At 45.3% G+C, this 25,208-nt stretch overlaps 1 protein-coding gene across 1 annotated transcript; it reads left to right on the top strand.

Moving 5' to 3' along the window:
• The first annotated feature begins 608 nt into the window (after window positions 1-608).
• Window positions 609-23,837, top strand: LOC121581381 (microfibril-associated glycoprotein 4-like). The gene is made up of 5 exons (XM_045224938.1): window positions 609-643; window positions 2,777-2,930; window positions 3,079-3,164; window positions 3,299-3,430; window positions 23,819-23,837. The coding sequence occupies exons 1-5, from the start codon at window positions 609-611 to the stop codon at window positions 23,835-23,837; spliced, it is 426 nt and encodes a 141-aa protein (XP_045080873.1).
• Window positions 23,838-25,208: the final 1,371 nt, after the last annotated feature.

The following is a 25,208-nucleotide window of genomic DNA, read 5'->3' as shown; positions in this document are numbered from 1 at the left end:
GACACCAATCTTCTTCGACACATTTTGAGAGCATGAGCAGTGGCACAACCATTCTCCAAAAACCCGCTGCTCCAATCTATCGTTTGGTTTCAGTCATGGCCTTTGCATTTCTTATTGACGAAGCTGAAAAACGAGGCCTAATCTGGAAGTTCAGCCCCCCTTTAAATGTCCTGAGTGGTGACTGTGCTGTGTCCTTGCTGAAACTGCCAAGATGACTGTTAAAGTGTAGGCCTATTTTTATTATATTTAGGCTACTCTCTTTGAATGCAGTGGCTAACTGTTGTTTCTTTTCTTTCATGCAGAAGAAGCCTAAGTTATGGGCTGGGCATCAGGGCAAACCATCATTGTAATTTTCGGTTGAGGTAGGTGTGTTTGTTTAGGTAGGTGCGCCCTCAGCTATTATTTTCATACAATTGAAATCGTATTATTTTACCAGCTCAGGCTGCATCCGTTTCAGTTTCAGCAAGGTTTCAGCTTTTAAACTTGTTCTACCTGCTAGCCTACCTGTGAGTGGCTTCTGCCCTCCCCCTCAACAAGCCCTGTGACGCGATTGGCCTTCTGGCTGGTGACCGTTTTCATTACCCTGGGCTCCGAACCCCACTCATACCATGGCGGGGTCCCCGGACAGAGAGAAGGGCGAATGGTAGGCCTATCTGAAATGCACAAGCTGCATTTACTGAACACCTTAAGCCTTTAATAAAATTGTTTTCTTTTTTATGTCTGTCTCAGACTGTTTCCCGAATAATGGGCCTATCTTGTGGTTACTGTAGGCCTAGATATTATACGTCTAGATACACTAGGCCTAATATAAAATTAGATGATGAAGTAAAAATAGAGATGGGGACATTTTAAATAATTATTTTTATTTGTTGGCTATGCAAAAAATATTGTGTGAAAATTACTATTGGTATTTGTTCAATAAATGCAAATAGCCATTATTGGCCACATGCGTGATAATAAGCCTCATCTGAAATACAGTTAACACTCACAAGAGGGTAGCGTTGCACTCTTATCAATCCAAGGCTATACGGACGAGGGACAGGTGATGAACGAAACAACCAAAGAAATGTCACCTTTCACATGTCACATTATGCTGCCCAATATCTGTCCACCGTGCCTCCGTCAGAGCGTTATTCCAACTCTCTCTCTCTCTGCACCCTGGTCACATTAAAATGCCCTGGCCCTGTGTGATGATGGACCAAGGACTGGAAGGTGGAATATCTTCTCACAGTCATGACGATGCTCTCTGAATAAGTCAATAGACAGTTAGTCAAACACACACACATTGCATTGTCCCATGCAGGGGCAGACTGGCCAACTGGCATTTCTGGCAAATGCCAGATGGGCTGGTCAATTTTTTGCCCAGTGGGCGTGTCAAATTTCTTTTTTTTTGTTGTAGCACAAAATGATAATTATTTGGCTAATAATGCGGGCCTCAAGGAAAAAAATGTGTTAGAAATGCCAGGGCCGATTTCTGGTCCCAGTCTGCCCCTGATCCCTTGTTCTCTTCACATCAGGCTACAAACAAAATAAATAGCGAGAAAAAGGAAAATGTGAAGGGTTGACTCACTTTTGTATTCGGCCACATTCGTGAGCCTCTGTTCGCTGTCCATGGTGCTGAAACGACTCATTTATGTCCGCATGTAAAGTAGTGCCATTGGGATAGAATATCTATTCCACTTGCCCAACCTGACCTGGTAAATAGATATCATGATTTCCTAAACTGTTTTCTTCCCTACATACATACGTGCACTATTTCAGTCACATGCCCCCCCCCCCCATCTCAGTTATCGATGTAATAGTCGTGCACCTGGTTCGTGATCCATGTGGAGCAACGTTTTCTTCCTCTCTCCCTTTATTTATAAATAAAACAAAAAATGACCCTGCCATGGCACCATTGAAAACACAATTACATGACGTAGGCCTTCTAGGAGAGTGTCATTTTCTTCCCTGAGACCCGATGCCTCCCACTTTCTCTGCTTGAGTTAAATATTTATCCGTTCTGTCAACGTAAAGCAGCAACAGGCAATCCAGTAAGGATCAGTAACATATACACCCTCAACATTGTGTTGATTCAATCATTTTCATTTTCTCTCGCTCTCTTGTTTATTGTCATCTACCATTCATCTGCATCTGCATGCTCTCCATCCGCTCCAATCACTGAAACTAGGCCTATTTTTGAGAATGAGCTAGACCTACTTAGGTGATTCATATAGAAAATGTGTAGACATTTTTAGACTTTTCTAGACATGTTTTATGTAGGCCTAGAAAGTCTCTGTTATCACCTTTTAAAAGCTCTTAAAATAGGGACCTTTCCATTAGATCTAGGTCAAACTCACTCACCCTTCCTCTTCCCATTTAGTTTCAAAATTGAAACACCTTTTTCCAGTTCCCACGCTGTTATCCTTATCTGTTGTTACATATATAGTACAAACACAGTAACACACGGTATAAAACCAATGGGCTCTCTTTGCTGTCCTGCAGTCACTTACAGCCCTGCTACACAACAGCTCCGAAAACTCAGGGAAGATGAGCATAAGTGTGTGTGTGTGTGTTTGTGTGTATGTGTGTGTGTGTGTTAGAAAAGGAGAGGAAGAGAGACGGACAGAAAATCAGTTTGACAGTACATTTTAGACATTATGCTCTATGTATACAATGTTGCTTGTTGGTACAAGTCTGTTGTTTTGCCAAATAACAAGTCAACAAGGTACCGAACTGTCAGATACCAAGAGTAGTTTCTTGCCACCCACTTTAAACCTGTGTATGTGTATGGCAGGGCTTTATGCTTTTGGTGCTGCTCTCCTCAGGACTGCTCAGAGGTCTATGGCAATAGCTTCACCCACAGTGGAGTGTTTACCATCTACCCTGCAGGCCCCACCTCTGCTGTCTACGCCTACTGTCACATGGACACTGATGGAGTGAAATGGACTGTGAGTATGAAAGAGAGATCAAGAGAGAGAACAGTGAAAGTGAGAAGAGAGAGAGAGAACAGTAAGAGAGAACAGTGAGAGAGAACAGTGAGAGAGAACAGTGGGGATGGGGTAAAGTGAAGACTGTGATCTTGTGTTTCTTTCCCAGGTCTTCCAGAGACAAATGGATGGGTCTGTGAACTTCTACAGAGCATGGGACCACTACAAAAATGGCTTTGGGCATGCTGCAGGAGAGACCACTGGCTGAGGTAAGGGCTTTATATATGGACTGGGTTGTACTGCACCAGCTATGTGTAAGTTATGTTCACCACTGACTGTAAAGTTCTTACTAAATCCATTACTAGTTAGTTTATAACTAGTGGTTTACTAAATTGGGTTGCCGGTTTGGAGACCCTCGATCACCTGTCCAGGGGTAAGAAGACAGAGCTGTGGGTGGACATGCAGGACTTTGAGGGCCAGAAGGTGTTTGCTTTCTACCGTTCCTTCTACATTGACTCAGGGTGTTTCTCAATATGCATACTACCGTGCTCCACACTCTCATGCTCCGAGTGCATTCTCCGACCATGTTCTCTTGAGTACGTCCTTGTGAGGACGAGACTGTGGAGAACGCATAAAACATTACATTTGAGAAGCACTCGCACTCCCCCTACTGTATTACCTCACGCTGCACCTCCCCATTCACTGAACCTTCTTCCAAGATATACACAATACAAACATCTTACTTCATAATTATCAGCTAGATATGTAAATTGTAATAATCTAGCTAGCCAGCTAGTTAAACATGCAAAAAAAAACTAATGTTTGCACGGTAGATGTACATTTTTCGTGGGTAGCTACATTTTAGTCATTTAGCAGACGCGCTTATCCAGAGCGACTTACAGTTAGTGAGTGCATACATTATAAAAAATAAAATAAAATCATACTGGCCCCCCGTGGGAAGTGAATCCACAACCCTGGCGTTGCAAACACCATGCTCTACCAACTGAGCTACATCCCTGCCGGCCATTCCCTCCCCTACCCTGGACGAATTGTGCACCGCCCCATGGGTCTCCCAGGTCGCGGCCGGCTACGACAGAGCCTGGATTCGAACCCGGGTCTCTAGTGGCACAGCTAGCATTGCGATGCAGTGCCTTACACCACTGCGCCACTCGGGAGCTACCAATTCTTCGTAGCTAGCAAGCTAGCCAGTTAGCCCTATTGACTTACTATGGACTAACCGTCTTCCAGCCAGGACAACAATGGCAGTAGAAACTAAACAAGATATACACAAAGAAACCGTTTTACTTCATAACTATCAGCTAGCTATACAGTGCATTCGGACAGTATTCAGACCCCTTTACTCTTTCCACATTTTGTTATGCTACAGCCTTATTCTAAAATTGATTAAATTACTTTTTTCCCTCATCAATCTACACACAATACAAAATAATGACAAAGCAAAAACAGATTTTTAGAAATGTTTGCAAATTTAAAACAGGGCCTCCCAGGTGGCGCAGTGGCATAAGGCACTGCATCACAGTGTTGCGGTGTCACTACAGCCTGGGGTTCGATCCCAGGCAGTTTCGTTTTCCGGCCGTGACCGGGTGTCCCATAGGGCAGCGCACAATTGGCCCAGCGTCGTCCGGGTTAGGAAAGGGTTTGGCCGGGGGGGCTTTACTTGGCTCATCGCGCTCTAGCGACTCCTTGTGGCGGGCCAGGCACCTGCAGGCTGACCTTGAGTTGAACGGTGTTCCATCTGACACATTGGTGCAGCTGGCTTCCGGGTTAAGCGAGCGGGTGTTAAGAAGAGCGGTTTGGCAGGTCATGTTTCGGAAGACGCGTGACTCGACCTCTCCCGAACCCGTTGGGGAGTTGCAGCGATGAGACAAGATTGTAATCACGAAATTGGGGGTAAAAATTACAATAAATAAATACATTAATAATAATAATAACATAGAGATACCTTTTTACATAAGTATTCAGACCCTTTGCTATGAGACTCAAAATTGAGCTCAGGTGCATCCTGTTTCCATTGATCATCCTTGAGATGTTTCTACAACTTGATTGGAGTCCACCTGTGGTAAATTCAATTGATTGGACATGATTTGGAAAGGCACACACCTGTCTATATAAGGTCGCACAGTTGACAGTGCATGTCAGAGCAGAAACCAAGCCATGAGGTCAAAGGTATTGTCTCTAGAGCTCCAAGACAGGATTGTGTTGAGGGACAGATCTGGGGAAGGGTACCAAAAAATGTCTGCAGCATTGAAGGTCCCCAAGAACACAGTGGCCTCCATTATTCTTAAATGGAAGAAGTTTGGAACCACCAAGACTCTTCCTAGAGCTGGCCACCCAGCCAAACTGAGCAATTGGGGGAGAAGGGCCTTGGTCAGGGAGGTGACCAAGAACCTGATGGTCACTCTGACAGAGCTCCAGAGTTCCTCTGTGGAGATGGGAGAACCTTCCAGAAGGACAACCATCTCTGCAGCACTCCACCAATAAGGCCTTTATGGTAGAGTGGCCAGACAGAAGCCATTCCTCAGTAAAAGGGACGACAGCCTGCTTTGAGTTTTCCAAAAGGCACCTAAAGGACTCTCAGACCATGAGAAACACGATTCTCTGGTCTGATGAAACCAAGATTGAACTCTTTGGCCTGAATGCCAAGTGTCACGTTTAGAGGAAACCAGGCACCACTCTTCACCTGGCCAATACCTTCCCTACGGTGAAGCATGGTGGTGGCAGCATCACACTGTGGGATGTTTTTCAGCGGCAGGGACTGGGAGACTAGTCAGGATCGAGGGAAAGATGAACGGCGCAAAGTACAGAGAGATCCTTCATGAAAACCTGCTCCAGAGTGCTCAGGACCTCAGACTGGGGCGAAGGTTCACCTTCCAATAGGACAATGACCCTAAGCACACAGCCAAGACAATGAAGGAGTGGCTTCGGGACAAGTCTCTGAATGTCCTTGAGTGGTCCAGCCAGAGCCCAGACTTGAACCCGATCGAACATCTCTGGAGAGACTTGAAAGTAGCTGTGCAGCGACGCTCTTCATCCAACCTGACAGAGCTTGAGAGGATTTGCAGAGAAGAATGGGAGTAACTCCCCAAATACAGGTATGGCAAGCTTGTAGCGTCATACCCAAGAAGACTCGAGGCTGTAATCGCTGCCAAAGATGCTTCAACAAAGTACTGAGTAAAGGGTCTGAATACTTATGTAAATGTCATATTTATGTTGAGTCTTTTTAATAAATGTGCAAACATTTCTAAAAACCTGTTTTTGCTTTGTCATTATGGGGTATTGTGTATAGATTGATGAGGGGGAAAAAACTATTTAATAAATTCTAGAATAAGGCTGTAACGTAACAAAATGTGGAAAAAGTGAAGGTGTCTGAATACTTTCCGAATGCACTGTATGTGAATCGTAATAATGTACATAACCAGAGAAGTGCCCTCCGTGCTCCGTTTCGCATACTTTGATTTGGACTCATACTTCGACCCTCCCGTGCTCCAATTTGTGTGCTCGGAGTACAGTAGTGTGCATTTTGAGAAACGGATACAAGCTCCACGTCTTCAACTTTAAGATGGCGGGGCAGGTGAGATAGAAATCAGAGCTGCTCACTTTATTGGTCGATTCATGAATGACTCATTTGTAATATATTATGGTGTTTTTCACAGCAATAGAAAAGAAAATGGTAGATTGTTTCTACTCATTCTATTGTGGGGTGTTATGTTGAATGCCACATCTGGATACAAAATTATTCACAGTTCAATTAAATTCACAATCAAACTAAACTCAATTCAACTCAACTGAACCCGATTGATCACCTCAATTCAATTCAATTCAATTCAATTCAAACCTGAACCCCTTTCACCAGGTGATGCCCTCTCCCACCACAACATCCAGAGGTTTTCCACCTGCGACCGGGAGTAGGACAGCAGCCATGTGAACTGTGCTGAAAGTTACCTGGGAGGCTTCTGGTACACCAATTGTGTCTACAGCCAGAAGAGTCTGCAAAATTGCAATTGTATCACAACTAAGCCCAAAAATTGATTGTATTTTGGTGTTTGGTATTTTATTAGGATCCCCATTAGCTGTTACAAAAGCAGCAGCTACTCTTCCTGGGGTCCACACAAAACATGAAACATGACATAATACACAACATTAATAGACAAGAACAGCTCAAGGACAGAACTACATAAAACATATTTTAAAGGCACACGTAGCTTACATATCAATACATACACACAAACTATCAAGGTCAAATAGGGGAGAGGCGTTGTGCCGTGAAGTGTTGCTTTATCTGTTTTTTGAAACCAGGTTTGCTGTTTATTTGAGCAATATGAGATGGAACAGAGTTCCATGCAAAAATGGCTCTATATAATACTGTATGCTTTCTTGAATTTGTTCTGGATTTGGGGACTGTGAAAAGACCCCTGGTGGCATGTCTGGTGGGGTAAGTATGTGTGTCAGAGCTGTGTGTAAGTTGACTATACAAACAATTTGGGATTTTCAACACATTAATGTTTCTTATAAAAATAAGAAGTGATGCAGTCAGTCTCTCCTCAACTCTTAGCCAAGAGAGACTGGCATGCATAGTATTTATATCAGCCCTCTGATTACAATGAAGAGCAAGATGTGTCGCTCTGTTTTGGGCCAGCTGCAGCTTAACTAGGTCTTCCCTTGCAGCACTGGACCACACGACTGGACAATAATCAAGATTAGACAAAACTAGAGCCTGCAGAACTTGCTTTTTGGAGTGTGGTGTCAAAAAAGCAGAGCATCTCTTTATTACGGAAAGAACTCTCCCCATCTTTACAACCATTGAATCTATATCTGCTAAATGACTAAAATGTAATGTAAATGTATATGTTTTGACCATGATAGTTTACAATCTAAGGGAACGCCAAGTAATTTAGTCTCCTCAACTTGTTCAACAGCCACACCTTTCATTACCAGATTCAGCTGAGGTCTAGAACTTAGGGAATGATTTGTACCAAATACAATGCTCTTAGTTTGAGAGAAGTTCAGGACCAGTTTATTAGTGGCCACCCATTCCAAAACAGACTGCAACTCTTTGTTAAGGGTTTTTGTGACTTCATTAGCTGTGGTTGCTGATGCGTATATGGTTGAATCATCAGCATACATGGACACATATGCTTTGTTTAATGCCAGTGGCAGGTCATTGGTAAAAATAGAAAAGAGTAGGGGGCCTAGAGAGCTGCCCTGTGGTACACCACACTTTACATGTTTGACATTAGAAAAGCTTCCATTAAAGAAACCTCTTTGAGTTCTATTACATAGATAGCTATGAATCCACGATATGGCAGAGGTTGAAAAGCCATAACACATTTGTTTTTTCAACAACAGGTTATGGTCAATAATATCAAAGGCTGCACTAAAATCTAACAGTACAGCTCCCACAATCTTTGTATTATCAATTTCTTTTAACCAATCATCAGTCATTTGTGTCAGTGCAGTACATGTTGAGTGCCCTTCCCTATAAGCATGTTGAAAGTCTGTTGTTAATTTGTTTACAGAGAAATAGCATTGTATTTGGTCTACTGTTAGAACCTGTAAAGGCCGCTTTACCATTTGTGGGTAGCGTAATTACTTTGGCTTCCCTCCAGGCCTGAGGACAAAGACTTTCCTCTAGGCTCAGATTTAAGATATGACAGATACGAGTGGCTATAGAGTCAGCTACTATCCTCAGTAGCTTTCCATCTAAGTTGTCAATGCCAGGAGGTTTGTCATTATTGATCGATAACAATAATATTTCCACCTCTCCCACACTAACTTTACAAAATTCAAACTTGCAATGCTTTTCTTTCATTATTTGTTTTTTTATGCATGAATAAGATGGCTCACTGTTCATTGTTGGCATTTCCTGCCTAAATTTGCCCACTTTGCCAATGAAGTAATCATTAAAATAATTGGCAACATCAAATGGTTTTGTAATGAATAAGTAATCTGATTCGATGAAAGATGGAGTTGAATTTGTTTTTCTACCCATCATTTCATTTAAAGTACTCCAAAGTTTTTTTCCATCATTCTTTGTATCATTGATCTTGGCTTCATAATACAGTTTCTTCTTCTTTTTGTTGAGTTTAGTCACATAATTTCTCAATTTGCAGTAAGTCAACCAGTCAGATGTGCAGCCAGACTTATTAGCCACTCCTTTTGCTCCATCTCTTTCAACCATACCGTTTTTCAATTCCTCATCAATCCATGGAGCCTTAACAGTTCTAACAGTCAGTTTCCTAACAGGTGCATGTTTATCAATAATTAGAAGAATTTGAAAATAACAATCATGTTATTGCATGTTTATCAATAATTGGAAGAATTTGAAAATAACAATAATTTTATACCTTGATTACATTAAGACACAATCACATAATTATGTCTCTTGTTTTATTTATGCGAATACTTGGGAACAGATGTCCTAAATTAAACAAATTTTTTGCTGAACTCCTTTTTACTATAAACTTTTGAGGGCCCAAGAAAATCACTCATGGGCCGGTTTTGGTCGCCTGTTGCCGACCCCTGCAGTACTACAATATATGTAGGCCTATAATGTTTTTGGTTTTGTTTGTCTGTGAGTGAGACAGGCTTGAAATAAAACAACCAATGTTATTCTATTGAAAGCTATGTGTTTATAAGTAATTCAAAGTTCATTGGCCCAAATAAGCACATATGTACAGTGAGGGAAAAAAGTATTTGATCCCCTGCTGATTTTGTACGTTTGCCCACTGACAAAGACATGATCAGTCTATAATTTTAATGGTAGGTTTATTTGAACAGTGAGAGACAGAATAACAACAAAAAAATCCAGAAAAACGCATGTCAAAAATGTTAAATTGATTTGCATTTTAATGAGGGAAATAAGTATTTGACCACTCTGCAAAACATGACTTAGTACTTGGTGCTAAAACCCTTGTTGGCAATCACAGAGGTCAGACGTTTCTTGTAGTTGGCCACCAGGTTTGCACACATCTCAGGAGGGATTTTGTCCCACTTCGAGGCTGACGTTTGGCAACTCGAACCTTCAGCTCCCTCCACAGATTTTCTATGGGATTAAGGTCTGGAGACTGGCTAGGCCACTCCAGGACCTTAATGTGCTTCTTCTTGAGCCACTCCTTTGTTGCCTTAGCCGGGTGTTTGGGGTCATTGTCATGCTGGAATACCCATCCACGACCCATTTTCAATGCCCTGGCTGAGGGAAGAAGGTTCTCACCCAAGATTTGACGGTACATGGCCCCGTCCATCGTCCCTTTGATGCGGTGAAGTTGTCCTGTCCCCTTAGCAGAAAAACACCCCCAAAGCATAATGTTTCCACCTCCATGTTTGACGGTGGGGATGGTGTTCTTGGGGTCATAGGCAGCATTCCTCCTCCTCCAAACACGGCGAGTTGAGTTGATGCCAAAGAGCTCCATTTTGGTCTCATCTGACCACAACACTTTCACACAGTTCTCCTCTGAATCATTCAGATGTTCATTGGCAAACTTCAGACGGCCCTGTATATGTGCTTTCTTGAGCAGGGGGACCTTGCGGGCGCTGCAGGATTTCAGTTCCTCACGGCGTAGTGTGTTACCAATTGTTTTCTGGGTGACTATGGTCCCAGCTGCCTTGAGATCATTGACAAGATCCTCCCGTGTAGTTCTGGGCTGATTCCTCACCGTTCTCATGATCATTGCAACTCCACGAGGTGAGATCTTGCATGGAGCCCCAGGCCGAGGGAGATTGACAGTCATTTTGTGTTTCTTCTATTTGCGAATAATCGCACCAACTGTTGTCACCTTCTCACCAAGCTGCTTGGCGATGGTCTTGTAGCCCATTCCAGCCTCTACAATCTTGTCCCTGACATCCTTGGAGAGCTCTTTGGTCTTGGCCATGGTGGAGAGTTTGGAATCTGATTGATTGATTGCTTCTGTGGACAGCTCTTTACCTGTATAAAAGACACCTGGGAGCCAGAAATCTTTCTGATTGAGAGGGGGTCAAATACTTGTTTCCCTCATTAAAATGCAAATCAATTTATAACATTTTTGACATGCGTTTTTCTGGATTTTTTTGTTGTTATTCTGTCTGTCACTGTTCAAATAAACCTACCATTAAAATTATGGACTGATCATTTCTTTGTCAGTGGGCAAACGTACAAAATCAGCAGGGGATCAAATACTTTTTTCCCTCACTGTATGTGTGTACATGTGTGTTTATGCATGTGTGTGCTGTTTGTTGCTGCCTTGCAAATGGCACCCTATTCCCTATTTAGTGCACTACCTTTGACCAAGTAGTGCACTATATAGAGAATATGGTGCCATTTGGGATGCAATCTGTGAGTGCAAAGTGACACATTTCAACACTGTAGCCCATGCTCTGAGTTCCTCCCATTCCACAGAACAGTGGCTCAGCTACTGTTTGCTTGCTGATAATGACAGTAACTGACAGATAGACTGACTTCCTCTCTCTCTCTGTCATGGTGTTATGTAAACACAGAAGTTGACCCAGAGGTCTGAAATGCATCTGTAGATAATGGGGCAAATGAGGATCTTAGGTTACTTTAGGGAACTGAATGGCAATGTAAAATTGAATTATGGTGAGATTGCAAAGAAACCTTTACTGTATCATAGTTGAATGTCTAGCAATCCAAAGGTTGCGGGTTAAAATCTCATCACGGACAACGGACAAGCATTTTACTTTGCAAATACTTAGCATGATAGCTAACCCTTCCCCTAAGCCTAACCTTAAGCCTTTAACCTAAATCCTAAACTTAACCCTAACCTTAACCCCTAACCTTAACCCTTAGCCTAGCTAACGTTAGCCACCTAGCTAACATTAGCCACCTAGCTAGAATTCATAACATATATTATGTTTTGCAAATTCATAACATATAGTATGTTATTCAAATTCGTATCATATTGTACATTTAGAACATTAGTAACATAATACGAATTGTAATTCGTAACATATCATACGAAATAGGTGATGGACAGCCACAAATTAATACATACCATACGAAACGTAACATATCATACTAAATGTAATGTCTCTGATTTACTTACAGAATAATACAAAATGCTCTGAGACCAGGTTGAAAGAGCAAGTGTTCTTAAGGTTTTTTATAGATCCTTCTCCAGTACACCACACACTGACGTCAGGCACAGATTGGCGTGACTCTGGCGGCAGTAACGCTTCGAACACACCGACTGTGTTATTGCGTTTTGGTACACCAGAAGTACATTCATTTCCAATGGAACACTGCGTTTTCCTTGCAGCATTGTGTTGCAGATGCAGTTGCAATGCGTTCCGTGTGGTGCATACGTTGGATTTACTGAACGTATGCGTCAAACTAAATGCGTAAACGGGTTGACAGAAATGGTAGCAGAAGATGAATGTTGAACTTTTGTTGCACACATATCTAGATGATGCTGCATACTATTTTGCTCAAAGACACAGTTGGTGTGTTCAAAGTGTGAGAAAGCCATCGCCATCAGTGCCCATTCAACATAGCCTAGATTTACTTTTTTGGGGTTCTCATACGCTTACAATGATGTTTTGATTCTTGCTTGAACAGTCACTAAGATTATATTTGTTTGTGATCTGTGCAAAATAACTATTTTGGATGCAGCAGTTGTTAGCTAGAATACTAACACTCATTGATATAGGCCAAAGAGCCATTTTACTGGTTGAAGTTGGAAGTGTTTTTTAAATATAATGCAGCTGATTTGCGATGATTACACAAACTTTATATAAAGCAGGACATTCATACGAGCCTTAGAATCCAATTATAATCCAAAAGTAGTGTGAAATGCACTCATAAGCACCATGTAAATAGAGTTTTATTTTGCAGGTTTTCTATAAGAACTCCCCCTTGCTCTGCCACCAACTTGCACGCATCGCCCTCATGCGGCAATGTTTGTAAACACAGAAAGGGGTCTATAGAAAATGTTGTCTTTTGTTTTTAAACTGAAGTAACAATATCGACCTGCAGATGTCAGTGTCGTGTGCTTTTTTTGTTGTTGCTGTAGTGTAGGCCTACCTGGCAATCTGCTGTGGCTCATTGAGGAGGAGGCAGAAATTCAAACTCAGGACAGACAGGTAAGAGAAAAATGTAAAAGTATGTGCGTTTGTTTGTTAAAGTTAACGGTAAATGGTAGATGCACGTTGTGGTGAAGGCAGAACAGTCAAACCTGTAGTTTCTTCAGTAATGCTTAAGTGCTGTGAACTGCTGCGGTTGATTTCTGCTACCTTGGCCCAACATTCACGTTGCACAGCCACTGATCCAAAAAGCGCTGACATCAAGGAAGGTCCGGAAAACAAACGATGCTGACTACCGTATCCCTGTTTCATCATTTTAGCCAGGTCACTTTTGTCTGTGTGCCAACAGCACAATATTGGAGGACTAATTTAATCCCCCACTGGTGCTGACCTTGAAACAGTGTATGCTTCACATTGACTACTGAGAAAATATCCAGGGATATATTTAGGGTAACAGGGATGAGATATATTGCCCTATTGTCCGCTGTATAATGGCCATGAGTTTCTCTCTGCACCTCTGGGCTTCTGTGTTGTAAATTCTAGTGTGCTACTGTAAAAGTCAATACACATTTTTGTTTACTTTCATATACAAGGGTTGATGCACAGAATGCATACATAGTTCGTATAACTTCAGTAGGCCTAGTACATCAATAGAGTTGAAAACACCCCATATCAGGCACAACAAGAGAAAATAGAGTTGCTAGGCCTACTAGTACATTAATATAGGTGTAGCATGTCAGTCACAAGAGTATTGAAGTTTAAATTGACTTTGGATGAGGGAAATCTGAGTTGCCCCAGTCTTTGCAGATCCATTGCCATGTCTTCTATAGCAACGGGTTGGGACACAGTAACATTACAGAACGAAGTGAAATGCATGGTTAGAGTCAGAGAGACATCCCACTGAGGTTCAGAAAGTGCCGCCACTTGGAGTGTGAGAAGCCCAATGAAAGTGAGAGGGGGAAGTAAGGCAGCAGACATGTAGGACACATCTGTTTTTACTATCTGATAACTGCCAAAGGGCGTCTCAGCGCACTCGCATCACTCACCATTTCTCCTTCTGATCACCCAGGGGCTATTTCAGTGTGGCTGCCGTAACTACAGGCTCACATGACATTGTCACATGGGTGTAATGTTATGGCTGCATCAAGAATGTAATGAATGTCGTGCCTAGATCAGGGAACTGAATTCCTGGTAGTCTTACTTGAGACCCACAAGAGTGTGCAGGTTTTTGTCCCAGCCTAACAATAATAAAACAGATTGAACTAATCAAGGGCTTGATTGTTAATTGATTAGTTGATTCAGGGATGTTAGTGTTGGGCTGGAACAAAAGCCTGCACACCCGATGGATCTCCAGGATCAGTACTGAAGAACACTGCGGCCTAGATCGTAGCCTAAAAAAGGAGTGACTTCTGAAATGTGCACAGGAAAAACAGTAATCATTGCCAAAACAGAGTGTTGAGATGCCAATGCCCTGAAATGATAGGCAGGGCTTTGGAGTCTATGGAAGGGCGTTATTACACATTAAGAGTCTTCATATACACCTCGCTAACTCTTATCTTTCAGCACCCAGCCAACATCTTTAGCAAAAGATCTCTCCAGCAACCCATGTTGTGATGTGATAGTAATTTTGGCCGTAACTTTCCCCGTCAACAGTGACACCGTAGATATGTCTTGGGGGGTGGAAATGCAATATTCGTCGTAAAATCTAAAGATAGGTCCCAAAGGTTCTAGGGCCGTTTTTGCAGAACTCTGGATTAGCTGCCAATAATACACCAGGCAATTAAGCTTTAAAACATTTGATATATAGAAGATCTGGCCATTGAAAACCATTAGTAACTATAAAGCAGTATTGTCATAGTTGTAATGCCTTGTAAGCTTTTTTAATCACTGTCTGTGAGTGTTTTGAAACCCTGAAAATGTATGTTGGTACATTCTTATGCATTTCAAATGATCAATAAGTCTACCAGTGTTTCAAATATTGACATATAAGGCCATTATGCTAGCATGGACTTTCAACTGCCAATGTTTTTCAGGCCTCAGCCCCACTTCTCATCGCCCCTGCATGGTTATGACTCAGTAATCATAGGCTATGTCTGTTTTTCTTGTCCCTCCCTCTCTCTCCTGTCCTCCCACTCTTCTCCTCTTTCTCTCTGCTAGGGGAATCCAGTGTTGAGTTAATGACGCTTTTGTGCCCAGACTGGAGCTCAGTAAGGGAGTTGTGTGTTATTAATGGGGCGACGTGATTGGCTAAAGAGGGATATAATTATGCCTGGCACGCGGGCTAGCTAGTCCGGGAAATACACTAGGTGCCGTGTGGAGTTCGCCGGTTACAAAGCGGTGAGTCCTTGGAAAATGTTTTTAGACCGAAGAGGGGCTGTGGCCTTGTCCCCCTTCCCTGGTTTGCCCCCAGATATATCCATCCACCCCTGATCCACCTAGGTATTTTAGCTGTGGTGCTAGCTGTCATCATGATGCATTGGAGGGATAGTTCACACCAAAGTCCATCTCCATGGAATTGTCCCATTTATTTTGGATTGAGGCCTGCAGATTTGTACTAATGGATTTAGCAGGATTGACACAACAGATGGCCTTGGAATATGGACACAACTCCGGTTCAGCTTCCGGTGTTTGGCTCATATTCTGTCAGACTCTGCATTTAAACCGACAACCCTCCGGTTGCTGGCCTGTCTATCCAATCTCTAGGCTACCAAGCTGCCACCCCAAAACATTTGACAGACTCTAATTTTGGGGGGAACTATCCTTTTAATCAGTTTTACTTTCTGGTGTTTAAATGACCCTTTTAATGCCATAGCCTATACTGGATAAGATTAAAGACATGGCATTCAAATGTATCAGGTTGCTCTATCACTCAACCTACCTGACAAGATGATGGGAAGGATTTGAATGCAGAGTGGATCTTCTTAACCCTTCCCTTACCCTTTACCTTACCCCTCACCCCTGTAAACTCTTCCATTAACCTTATGATCTACCCCTTACCCCCTATCCCTAACCTCACCCCGCAACCCTATCTAATATCTATTAGCCTACATCACCTTTACCCCCGCCCTCACCCATCCCTCTTGATTCTGATTGGGGCTGACCGGAGCCCTCAGTTTGATTGATGCTCTGATAAGTCAACACGACGTAGCCGGGATTGACCCGCTCTGGTTGGCAATCCACTCGTCTGTAACCTGCCTATAGCAATGTGTCTACAGCATTGAGGATAACACATGAAATCAATAAATGTTAGGCTAACTTAACCGCAGGGGCTTTCCCAAGCCCAACACTACAGGATTAGTGGAGATCGGACTGTAATTTCATGTGTTATTATTGATGTTGCTTTAAACTCCAATACCCCCTACCTACCCCAGGACGCTTAGGGGTTGTTGTTATGTTATTGCAGGGCCTGCATGTGTAACGATCCCGGCTGTCTGAGTCGGGTCCTGTCTGGTGACTAGTGTTCCGGTTCGTAATCTCCAGTTTCCCGAGGGTTCGGGAACGCTCCGGGGAGCGCTCTTGTTTTCCGCACCTGCATCCCATCAGCAATCTGCACACCTGGTCCTGATCATCACCCTTCTTAGGCTCTGGCCTAACATCCAGTTCCTGCCGGATCGTTAGCTATGAACAGTATGTTGTCAGCGTATCAGCCTCTGAGCCATTAGTGTTAGTTTTGTTGTTTTGCACCTTGTGACTTGCTGTGTACTGACCTCCGTTTTTGTTCTGTCTGCAGTTCTCACCCGGAACCTTCACCCAACCTCTGCCTGATGGTCGGCGGCTGCCGAGCCAGTACCGGACCAACCACTGCACCCTCAACAACCCATCCACGCCACCCGCTCTGTTCCCTGGATTATTCAGCCTCACTCGGAATCTATTAAATAAACACTCACCTTTCTCTCAACGTACCTTGTCCTGGTCTGCTTCTGGGTTCTGGCATAGTAAACCGTGACAGAACGATCCGGCCAGTAATGAACCCAGCGGACCTGGACTCTGTTCGCCATGCTATTACCCAGCAGGAGAAGATGTTGGGCCATCATAGCACGGTACTACAGGAGATCGCGTTGTCAGTTCGGAACCTTTCTACCGGTCTGACGGAGGTCCAGAACCAACGTAAGTGTCCGGTGGAGGATCCACTACCGGTTTCACCCATCTCGCCTGCCGCTTCTGAAGCTGTGTCCATCCGTGAGCCCAAGGTTCCGACGCCGGATAAATATGAGGGGAGCTGGGAAGATGCCGTTCCTTCCTTATGCAGTGTGGATTAGTGTTCGATCTACAACCCTACTCTTATGCCACAGACAAGGCTAGGATAGCCTTTGTGATTGAGTTGCTGCGTGGTCGAGCGCTGGAGTGGGCTTCAGCCGTTTGGGAACGACAGGATCCCTGCATGGCTTCATACCAGGGGTTCACGGCCGAGATGAGGAAGCTCTTCGACCATTCCGTCCGAGGGAGGGACGCAGCTAGGCGCCTGTTTTCGCTTCGCCAAGGAACTCGCAGCGTGGCCGACTTCGTGATCGAGTTCAAGACGTTGGCTGTGGAGAGTGGGTGGAACGAGGAGTCTCTGCAAGCGGCCTTTTACCAGGGTCTGTCGGAGCAGCTCAAGGATGAGTTGATCTCCTATCCGGAGCCTAGTGACCTGGACAGCTTGGTAGCCTTGTCTATTCGGGTGGATAATCGAGTCCGAGAGCGAAGGAGGGAGAAGCAATGGGGTCCGTCCCGTCGATCAGCTTCTCAGTTCCCAGTCGGGTCGGGTGGTGGACCAGAACACGTCGATCATTCTCCACCACAATGGATTAGTGGAGAGGTCCTCTCTCCCGATTCTGAACCCATGCAAGTGGGGCGGCACGGGTTAACCAAGGAGGAGCGTCAACATAGATGTAAGACCAACTGCTGCCTCTACTGTGGTAGCTCGGGACATTACATCTCCACTTGTTCCCGGCGGTCGTCAAACTGCCCGGCTCGCTAAAGTTGGGAGGACTTTTAGCGAGCCAGTTTCAACCTCTCAGTACCTCTGTCAGACCCCGTTTCCGGCTACCCTTGTGAACAGGAATCAGAGCTTAGCGCTTAACGCTTTTATCGATTCAGGTGCCGATGGAAGCTTTCTTGATGCCGAGTTGGTGGAACAGCTGGGGCTTTCCAAGGAGCAATTGCCGGAAGCCATTGAAGCGACCACTCTGAACGGCAGTAGTCTGGCACGTATCACGATGAGGACTGAACCGGTTAAGATGCGGTTGTCGGGGAATCATTCTGAGATGATTTCATTCTTCATTCTGCCGTCTTCCCATGTTCCTCTGGTCCTTGGATACCCCTGGCTGAAGGAACACAATCCCACGTTCGATTGGGTGACGGGCAAGGTAACGAGTTGGAGCCTTGATTGTCATGCTAACTGTCTCAAGACTGCCTGCCCCCATTCGGTTCCCAGTCAGGTGATTGAGGCTAAACCCCCAGATTTGTCCCTGGTTCCCGAGACATATCACGATTTGGGGGAGGTTTTCAGTAAGCAGAAGGCTCTGTCACTCCCTCCCCACCGACCATATGATTGTGCCATCAACCTGGTCCCTGGAGCTGTCTACCCCAAGGGAAGGTTATACAGTATCTCCCGACCTGAACGTGAGGCGTTGGAGACCTACATCAAGGAGTCCCTAGCTGCTGGTCTCGTTCGTCCCTCGTCATCACCCCTGGGGGCAGGATTCTTCTTTGTGGGTAAGAAGGATGGCTCTCTTCGACCGTGTATTGATTATCGGGGGTTGAATGACATCACGGTCAAGAACAAGTATCCCCTGCCCTTGATGAGTTCTGCCTTCGACTCCTTACAGGGTGCTACGGTGTTCACCAAGCTAGACCTACGCAATGCGTATCACCTGGTCCGGATCAGAGAGGGGGACGAGTGGTTGACGGGTTTCAATACACCGATGGGTCACTTCGAGTATCAGGTGATGCCGTTTGGACTGACCAATGCTCCAGCGGTATTCCAGAGTATGGTGAACGACGTCCTGAGAGATATGATCGGTCTCTTTGTGTTTGTTTACCTGGATGACATTCTGATCTTCTCGAAGGAACCTTCCGACCACGTCCAGCATGTCCGGCAGGTTCTGCTGCGATTGTTGGAGAATCGCCTGTTCGTGAAGGCCGAGAAGTGCGAGTTTCACGCCCACACGACATCCTTTCTCGGGTACATCATCTCCAGGGGAGAGATTAGGATGGACCAGGAGAAGGTTAGAGCGGTTCTGGAATGGGTCCAGCCCGGTACGAGATTGCAGCTCCAGAGATTTTTGGGGTTTGCGAATTTCTACCGCAGATTCATCCGGGATTACAGCCGTGTGGCCGCTCCGTTAACTGCCTTGACTTCCAGTATCAGGACCTTCAAGTGGAATCCGGAGGCGGATCGAGCGTTTCTGGATTTGAAGAGGCGATTCACCAACGCACCGATTCTCTCTCAACCGGACACGGCCCGTCAGTTCGTCGTTGAAGTGGACGCGTCTGATGTGGGAGTTGGCGCCATCCTGTCGCAGCGATGCTCCACGGACAGTAAACTCCATCCCTGCGCCTACTACTCGCCGCCTTTCGCCTGCGGAGAGGAATTACGATGTGGGTAACCGGGAGCTTCTCGCGGTGAAACTTGCCTTGGAGGAGTGGCGCCACTGGTTGGAGGGGGGCGGAGCAACCGTTTATTGTCTGGACTGACCACAAGAATCTTGCTTACGTGCAATCGGCTAAACGTCTCAACTCCCGTCCAGGCCAGGTGGGCGTTGTTTTTCGGACGATTCAAGTTTGCCCTGACGTTCCGACCTGGATCTAAGAACGGCAAGGCGGACGCCTTGTCCCGGATGTTCTCCAAGACGGAGGAGAGTGGGTCCAAGACCGAGACAATTCTCCCCCGGAACTGCGTCGTGGGAGCAGTTATGTGGAAGATTGAGGAGGAGGTGCTGGCGGCCCTTCGGACTCAGCCCGGTCCCGGTAACGGTCCACCCGGTCGGTTGTTTGTGCCTGAGTCGGTTCGTCCTGCTGTCCTCAAATGGTCCCACGCCAGCAAGATGGCTTGTCACCCTGGCGTGGCTCGGACAATGGCGTTTCTTCGCAGACGTTTTTGGTGGCCTGCCATGGCCGAGGATACTCGGGGTTTTGTTGCTGCCTGTCCAGTGTGTGCGCAGAATAAGAGTACCAATCGGCCCAGCTCTGGACTACTTCACCCCCTTCCTATTCCCCGGTGACCATGGTCGCATCTGGCCCTGGACTTCGTCACTGGGTTGCCCGCTTCTGAGGGGAACACGGTCGTTCTGACTATCGTGGACAGATTCAGCAAGTTCGCCCACTTTGTGCCTATTGCCAAGCTTCCCTCTGCCTCGGAGACGTCCGAGATCCTGGTTAGGGGAGGTTTTCAGGGTCCACGGTTTGCCCAGTGATATCGTTTCCGACCGTGGCCCTCAGTTTACCTCTGCTGTCTGGAAGTCCTTCTGTTTGGCCATTGGAGCTACAGTCAGTCTCACATCTGGTTTTCACCCCCAATCCAATGGTCAGGCGGAGAGAGCCAACCAGAAGATGGAATCCACGCTACGCTGTCTGGTCTCTTCCAACCCCACCTCCTGGGTCTCTCAGTTGCCTTGGGTTGAGTATGCCCACAATACTCTTCCTACATCTGCCACTGGGATGTCTCCCTTCCAGTGCCTGTATGGCTACCAACCTCCCCTGTTTCCTTCTCAGGAGAAGGAGCTCTCAGTGCCTTCTGTTCAGGCCCATATTCGTCGTTGCCACCGGACCTGGCATCGGGCCAGAAAGGCACTCCTTAGAGTTTCGGACCGGTATCAGCTCCAGGCGAATCGTCGCCGGATCCCCGCTCCCACCTATACCATCGGAGATAGGGTTTGGTTGGCCACACGGGATCTTCCGTTACGGACTGAGTCTAGGAAGTTGTTACCGAAGTTCATTGGTCCGTTTGTGGTGGAGAAGGTGATCAATCCAGTGGCAGTTCGACTCAAACTACCGAGGACGCTCAGAGTCCATCCCACCTTTCATGTCTCCTGCCTCAAGCCTGTCTTCCTCAGTCCTCTGTTGCCTCCTCCGCCTCCTCCTCCTCCTCCTCGGATGATCGGAGGTGGTCCTGCCTACACGGTGCGTCGCATCATGGATTCCAGACGGCGGGGCCGGGGTTTCCAGTATCTCGTGGACTGGGAGGGGTATGGCCCTGAAGAGAGGAGTTGGATTCCGCGGCGACAGGTCCTAGATGCGGACCTCATCAGTGACTTCTACCGCCTCCATCCTGGCGCTCCGGGAGTCCGCCCGGTGGCGTTGGCCGGAGGGGGGGTACTGTAACGATCCCGGCTGTCTGAGTCGGGTCCTGTCTGGTGACTAGTGTTCCGGTTCGTAATCTCCAGTTTCCCGAGGGTTCGGGAACGCTCCGGGGAGCGCTCTTGTTTTCCGCACCTGCATCCCATCAGCAATCTGCACACCTGGTCCTGATCATCACCCTTCTTAGGCTCTGGCCTAACATCCAGTTCCTGCCGGATCGTTAGCTATGAACAGTATGTTGTCAGCGTATCAGCCTCTGAGCCATTAGTGTTAGTTTTGTTGTTTTGCACCTTGTGACTTGCTGTGTACTGACCTCCGTTTTTGTTCTGTCTGCAGTTCTCACCCGGAACCTTCACCCAACCTCTGCCTGATGGTCGGCGGCTGCCGAGCCAGTACCGGACCAACCACTGCACCCTCAACAACCCATCCACGCCACCCGCTCTGTTCCCTGGATTATTCAGCCTCACTCGGAATCTATTAAATAAACACTCACCTTTCTCTCAACGTACCTTGTCCTGGTCTGCTTCTGGGTTCTGGCATAGTAAACCGTGACAGCATGGTCGATAACTGTTGGTATTGAGTTGATGGGCTCCCACAGCTGGCTGACTGGATCTCTTCTCATAAGACCTAATTCTGATGGATGGATGTATAAATGACATTGTACCATGATAAGACAAGGAAGGGTGGGTTTTAAGATTCAGAGAGTAGCCTATGTGTATAAAACACTTAAAACCCCTGCAAAGTCAGCACTATCTCCAGGCAAGTTCTTTTGAAAAGTTTGAATTCATTATTTTGATAACTGCTGCTCGAATTTGGAGACTTATAGATTATAGAAACATAATACTGTAGCTACATTGCAGTAGATTGCCCTTTACAGTGAGGGAAAAAAGTATTTGATCCCCTGCTGATTTTGTACGTTTGCCCACTGACAAAGAAATGACCAGTCTATAATTTTAATGGTAGGTTTATTTGAAAAGAGAGAGACAGAATAACAACAAAAAATCCAGAAAAACGCATGTAAAAAAATTTATAAATTGATTTGCATTTTAATGAGGGAAATAAGTATTTGACCCCATCTCAATCAGAAAGATTTCTGGCTCCCAGGTGACTTTTATACAGGTAACGAGCTGAGATTAGCAGCACACTCTTAATGGGAGTGCTCCTAATCTCAGCTTGTTACCTGTATAAAAGAAACCTGTCCACAGAAGCAATCAATCAATCAGATTCCAAACTCTCCACCATGGCCAAGACCAAAGAGCTCTCCAAGGATGTCAGGGACAAGATTGTAGACCTACACAAGGCTGGAATGGGCTACAAGACCATCGCCAAGTAGCTTGGTGAGAAGGTGACAACAGTTGTTGCGATTATTCGCAAATGGAAGAAACACAAAATAACTGTCAATCTCCCTCGGCCTGGGGCTCCATGCAAGATCTCACCTCGTGGAGTTGCAATGATCATGAGAACGGTGAGGAATTAGCCCAGAACTACACTGGAGGATCTTGTCAATGATCTCAAGGCAGCTGAGACCATAGTCACCAAGAAAACTATTGGTAACACACTATGCCGTGAAGGACTGAAATCCTGCTGCGCCCGCAAGGTCCCCCTGCTCAAGAAAGCACATATACATGCCCGTCTGAAGTTTGCCAATGAACATCTGAATGATTCAGAGGAGAACTGGGTGAAAGTGTTTTGGTCAGATGAGACCAAAATGGAGCTCTTTGCTATCAACTCAACTCGCCGTGTTTGGAGGAGGAGGAATGCTGCCTATGACCCCAAGAACACCATCCCCACCGTCAAACATGGAGGTGGAAACATTATGCTTTGGGGGTGTTTTTCTGCTAAGGGGACAGGACAACTTCATCGCATCAAAGGGACGATGGACGGGGCCATGTACCGTCAAATCTTGGGTGAGAACCTCCTTCCCTCAGCCAGGGCATTGAAAATAGGTCGTGGATGGGTATTCCAGCATGACAATGACCCAAAACACACGGCCAAAGCAACAAAGGAGTGGCTCAAGAAGAAGCACATTAAGGTCATGTAGTGGCCTAGCCAGTCTCCAGACCTTAATCCCATAGAAAATCTGTGGAGGGAGCTGAAGGTTCGAGTTGCCAAACGTCAGCCTCGAAACCTTAATGACTTGGAGAAGATCTGCAAAGAAGAGTGGAACAAAATACCTCCTGAGATGTGTGCAAACCTGGTGGCCAACTACAAGAAACATCTGACCTCTGTGATTGCCAACAAGTACTAAGTCATGTTTTGCAGAGGGGTCAAATACTTATTTCCCTCATTAAAATGCAAATCAATTTATAACATTTTTGACATGCGTTTTTCTGGATTGTTTTGTTGTTATTCTGTCTCTCACTGTTCATATAAACCTACCATTAAAATTATAAACTCATCATTTCTTTGTCAGTGGGCAAACGTACAAAATCAGCAGGGGATCAAATACTTTTTTCCCTGAACACAGCTTTCCCAGGGCTATCCCATATTAAAATGTTGAGTCTGGCGACTCAGCGGCCATGTTGGTTCGTTGAGCGGACAACTTTTTATTTGATGGTCTCCCGCTCCCCATTTCCCTCTATCTCTCTTCCTCTCAGGGACATGTCTGTGATATGAGGGGGTAAGAGGGGTGACCAGTCTGTGACACTACATTAGTCTGCTATTGATCTGGGCTGATGGGAACACGTATCCGGGGACATGGTCAATTCTGTCCTCGATTTAAGAGAGGGAGTGGAGAGCGGGAGATACAGTAAGACACACACACAGGCATGTAGGCAGGCGGGTATGCAGACTGGCAGGTATGTAGACTGGCAGACAGGAAATAGAGAGAAAGACCTGTCATTGTCGCGGGCACAACTGGGCACAAGGTCTTTATCCACGAATGTGAATGAAGCGTCTAGTTACACTGTGAGGCTATTTAATATGACATGGCATAGTGTCATAATATACAGCAGGGTTCGAGACTGCGACCAAAACACTCACGTCTGCCACCCTTTGACCTGGCAGTGCGACGCCAATTATTTATTGGTCTCTGCCCACTGGGCACACACTGGTTGAATCAATGTTGTTTTAATGTAATTTGTCAACATATTGTGACGTGGAATCAACATGGAAAATACATTGGATTTGAAAAAAGTCATCAACCAGTACTGTTTTCATCTAATTTCAACCAGCATTGTTAACATTGAAATTAGGTTATAACTTCAAATTAAATACATTGACTTAACCTTACTAACAGGTTGTTACATCAATCTAATTTCAACATAATCATCAGAACTATGTACACATTGAAATTGTGTTGAAAATTCCATGTAGAAACGTAAAACATATTTTTTATCCTATGGGTGGTTGAAATGATGTTGAATTTCATATTTGATTATAGACATATTTGATTTGACCTTGTTTCAGTGTTGATAGTAAAATGGTATGTTTGATTCAATGTTTGATTCAATGTCATGCTGTCAACCTAAATAAAGGTGAAGCCACACATTTCTGCCTCAAAATTCACTCCTACTGGTATATGAGGTGTAATACACTTCAGTGAGAACAAGTCTACCATCCAGATGCCTACCTCTATGTACCCTGCATAACTTTGGAAACCAGCTGTGTTTGATTCAGCTGAGCTATCCTGTCAGCACATTTAGACATTGATCAGCTCTGGTCAGATGAAACCAAGATTGAACTCTTTGGCCTGAATGCCAAGCGTCATATCTGGAGGAAACCTGGCAGCATCCCTATGGTGAAGCATGGTGGTGGCAGCATCATGTTGCGGGATGTTTTTCAGCTGCAGGGACTGGGAGACAAGTCAGGATCGAGGGAACATCTCTGGAGAGACCTGAAAATAGCTGTGCAGCAAAGCTCCCCATCCAACCTGACAGAGCTTGAGAGGATCTGCAGAGAAGAATGGGAGAAACTTCCCAAATACAGGTGTGCGAAGCTTGTAGCATCATACCCAAGAAGACTCGAGGCTGTAATCACTGCCAAAGG

This window comes from Coregonus clupeaformis, chromosome 14, assembly GCF_020615455.1.
Source record: "Coregonus clupeaformis isolate EN_2021a chromosome 14, ASM2061545v1, whole genome shotgun sequence".
In the NCBI taxonomy this organism is placed as follows: domain Eukaryota; kingdom Metazoa; phylum Chordata; class Actinopteri; order Salmoniformes; family Salmonidae; genus Coregonus; species Coregonus clupeaformis.
Note: the sequence above shows the minus strand (reverse complement) of the source record. Positions and strands in the feature narration are given on the sequence as shown.

What these genes read in the sequence shown, in the direction of transcription:
- LOC121581381 (XM_045224938.1), top strand. Translation starts at nt 609, where the DNA reads ATGGCGGGGTCCCCGGACAGAGAGAAGGGCGAATG. An exon ending in GACAGAGAGAAGGGCGAATG is followed by an intron (nt 644 to 2,776) that starts GTAGGCCTATCT and finishes TGTGTATGGCAG; the next exon opens with GGCTTTATGCTTTTGGTGCT. An exon ending in TTTGGGCATGCTGCAGGAGA is followed by an intron (nt 3,165 to 3,298) that starts GACCACTGGCTG and finishes TAGTGGTTTACT; the next exon opens with AAATTGGGTTGCCGGTTTGG.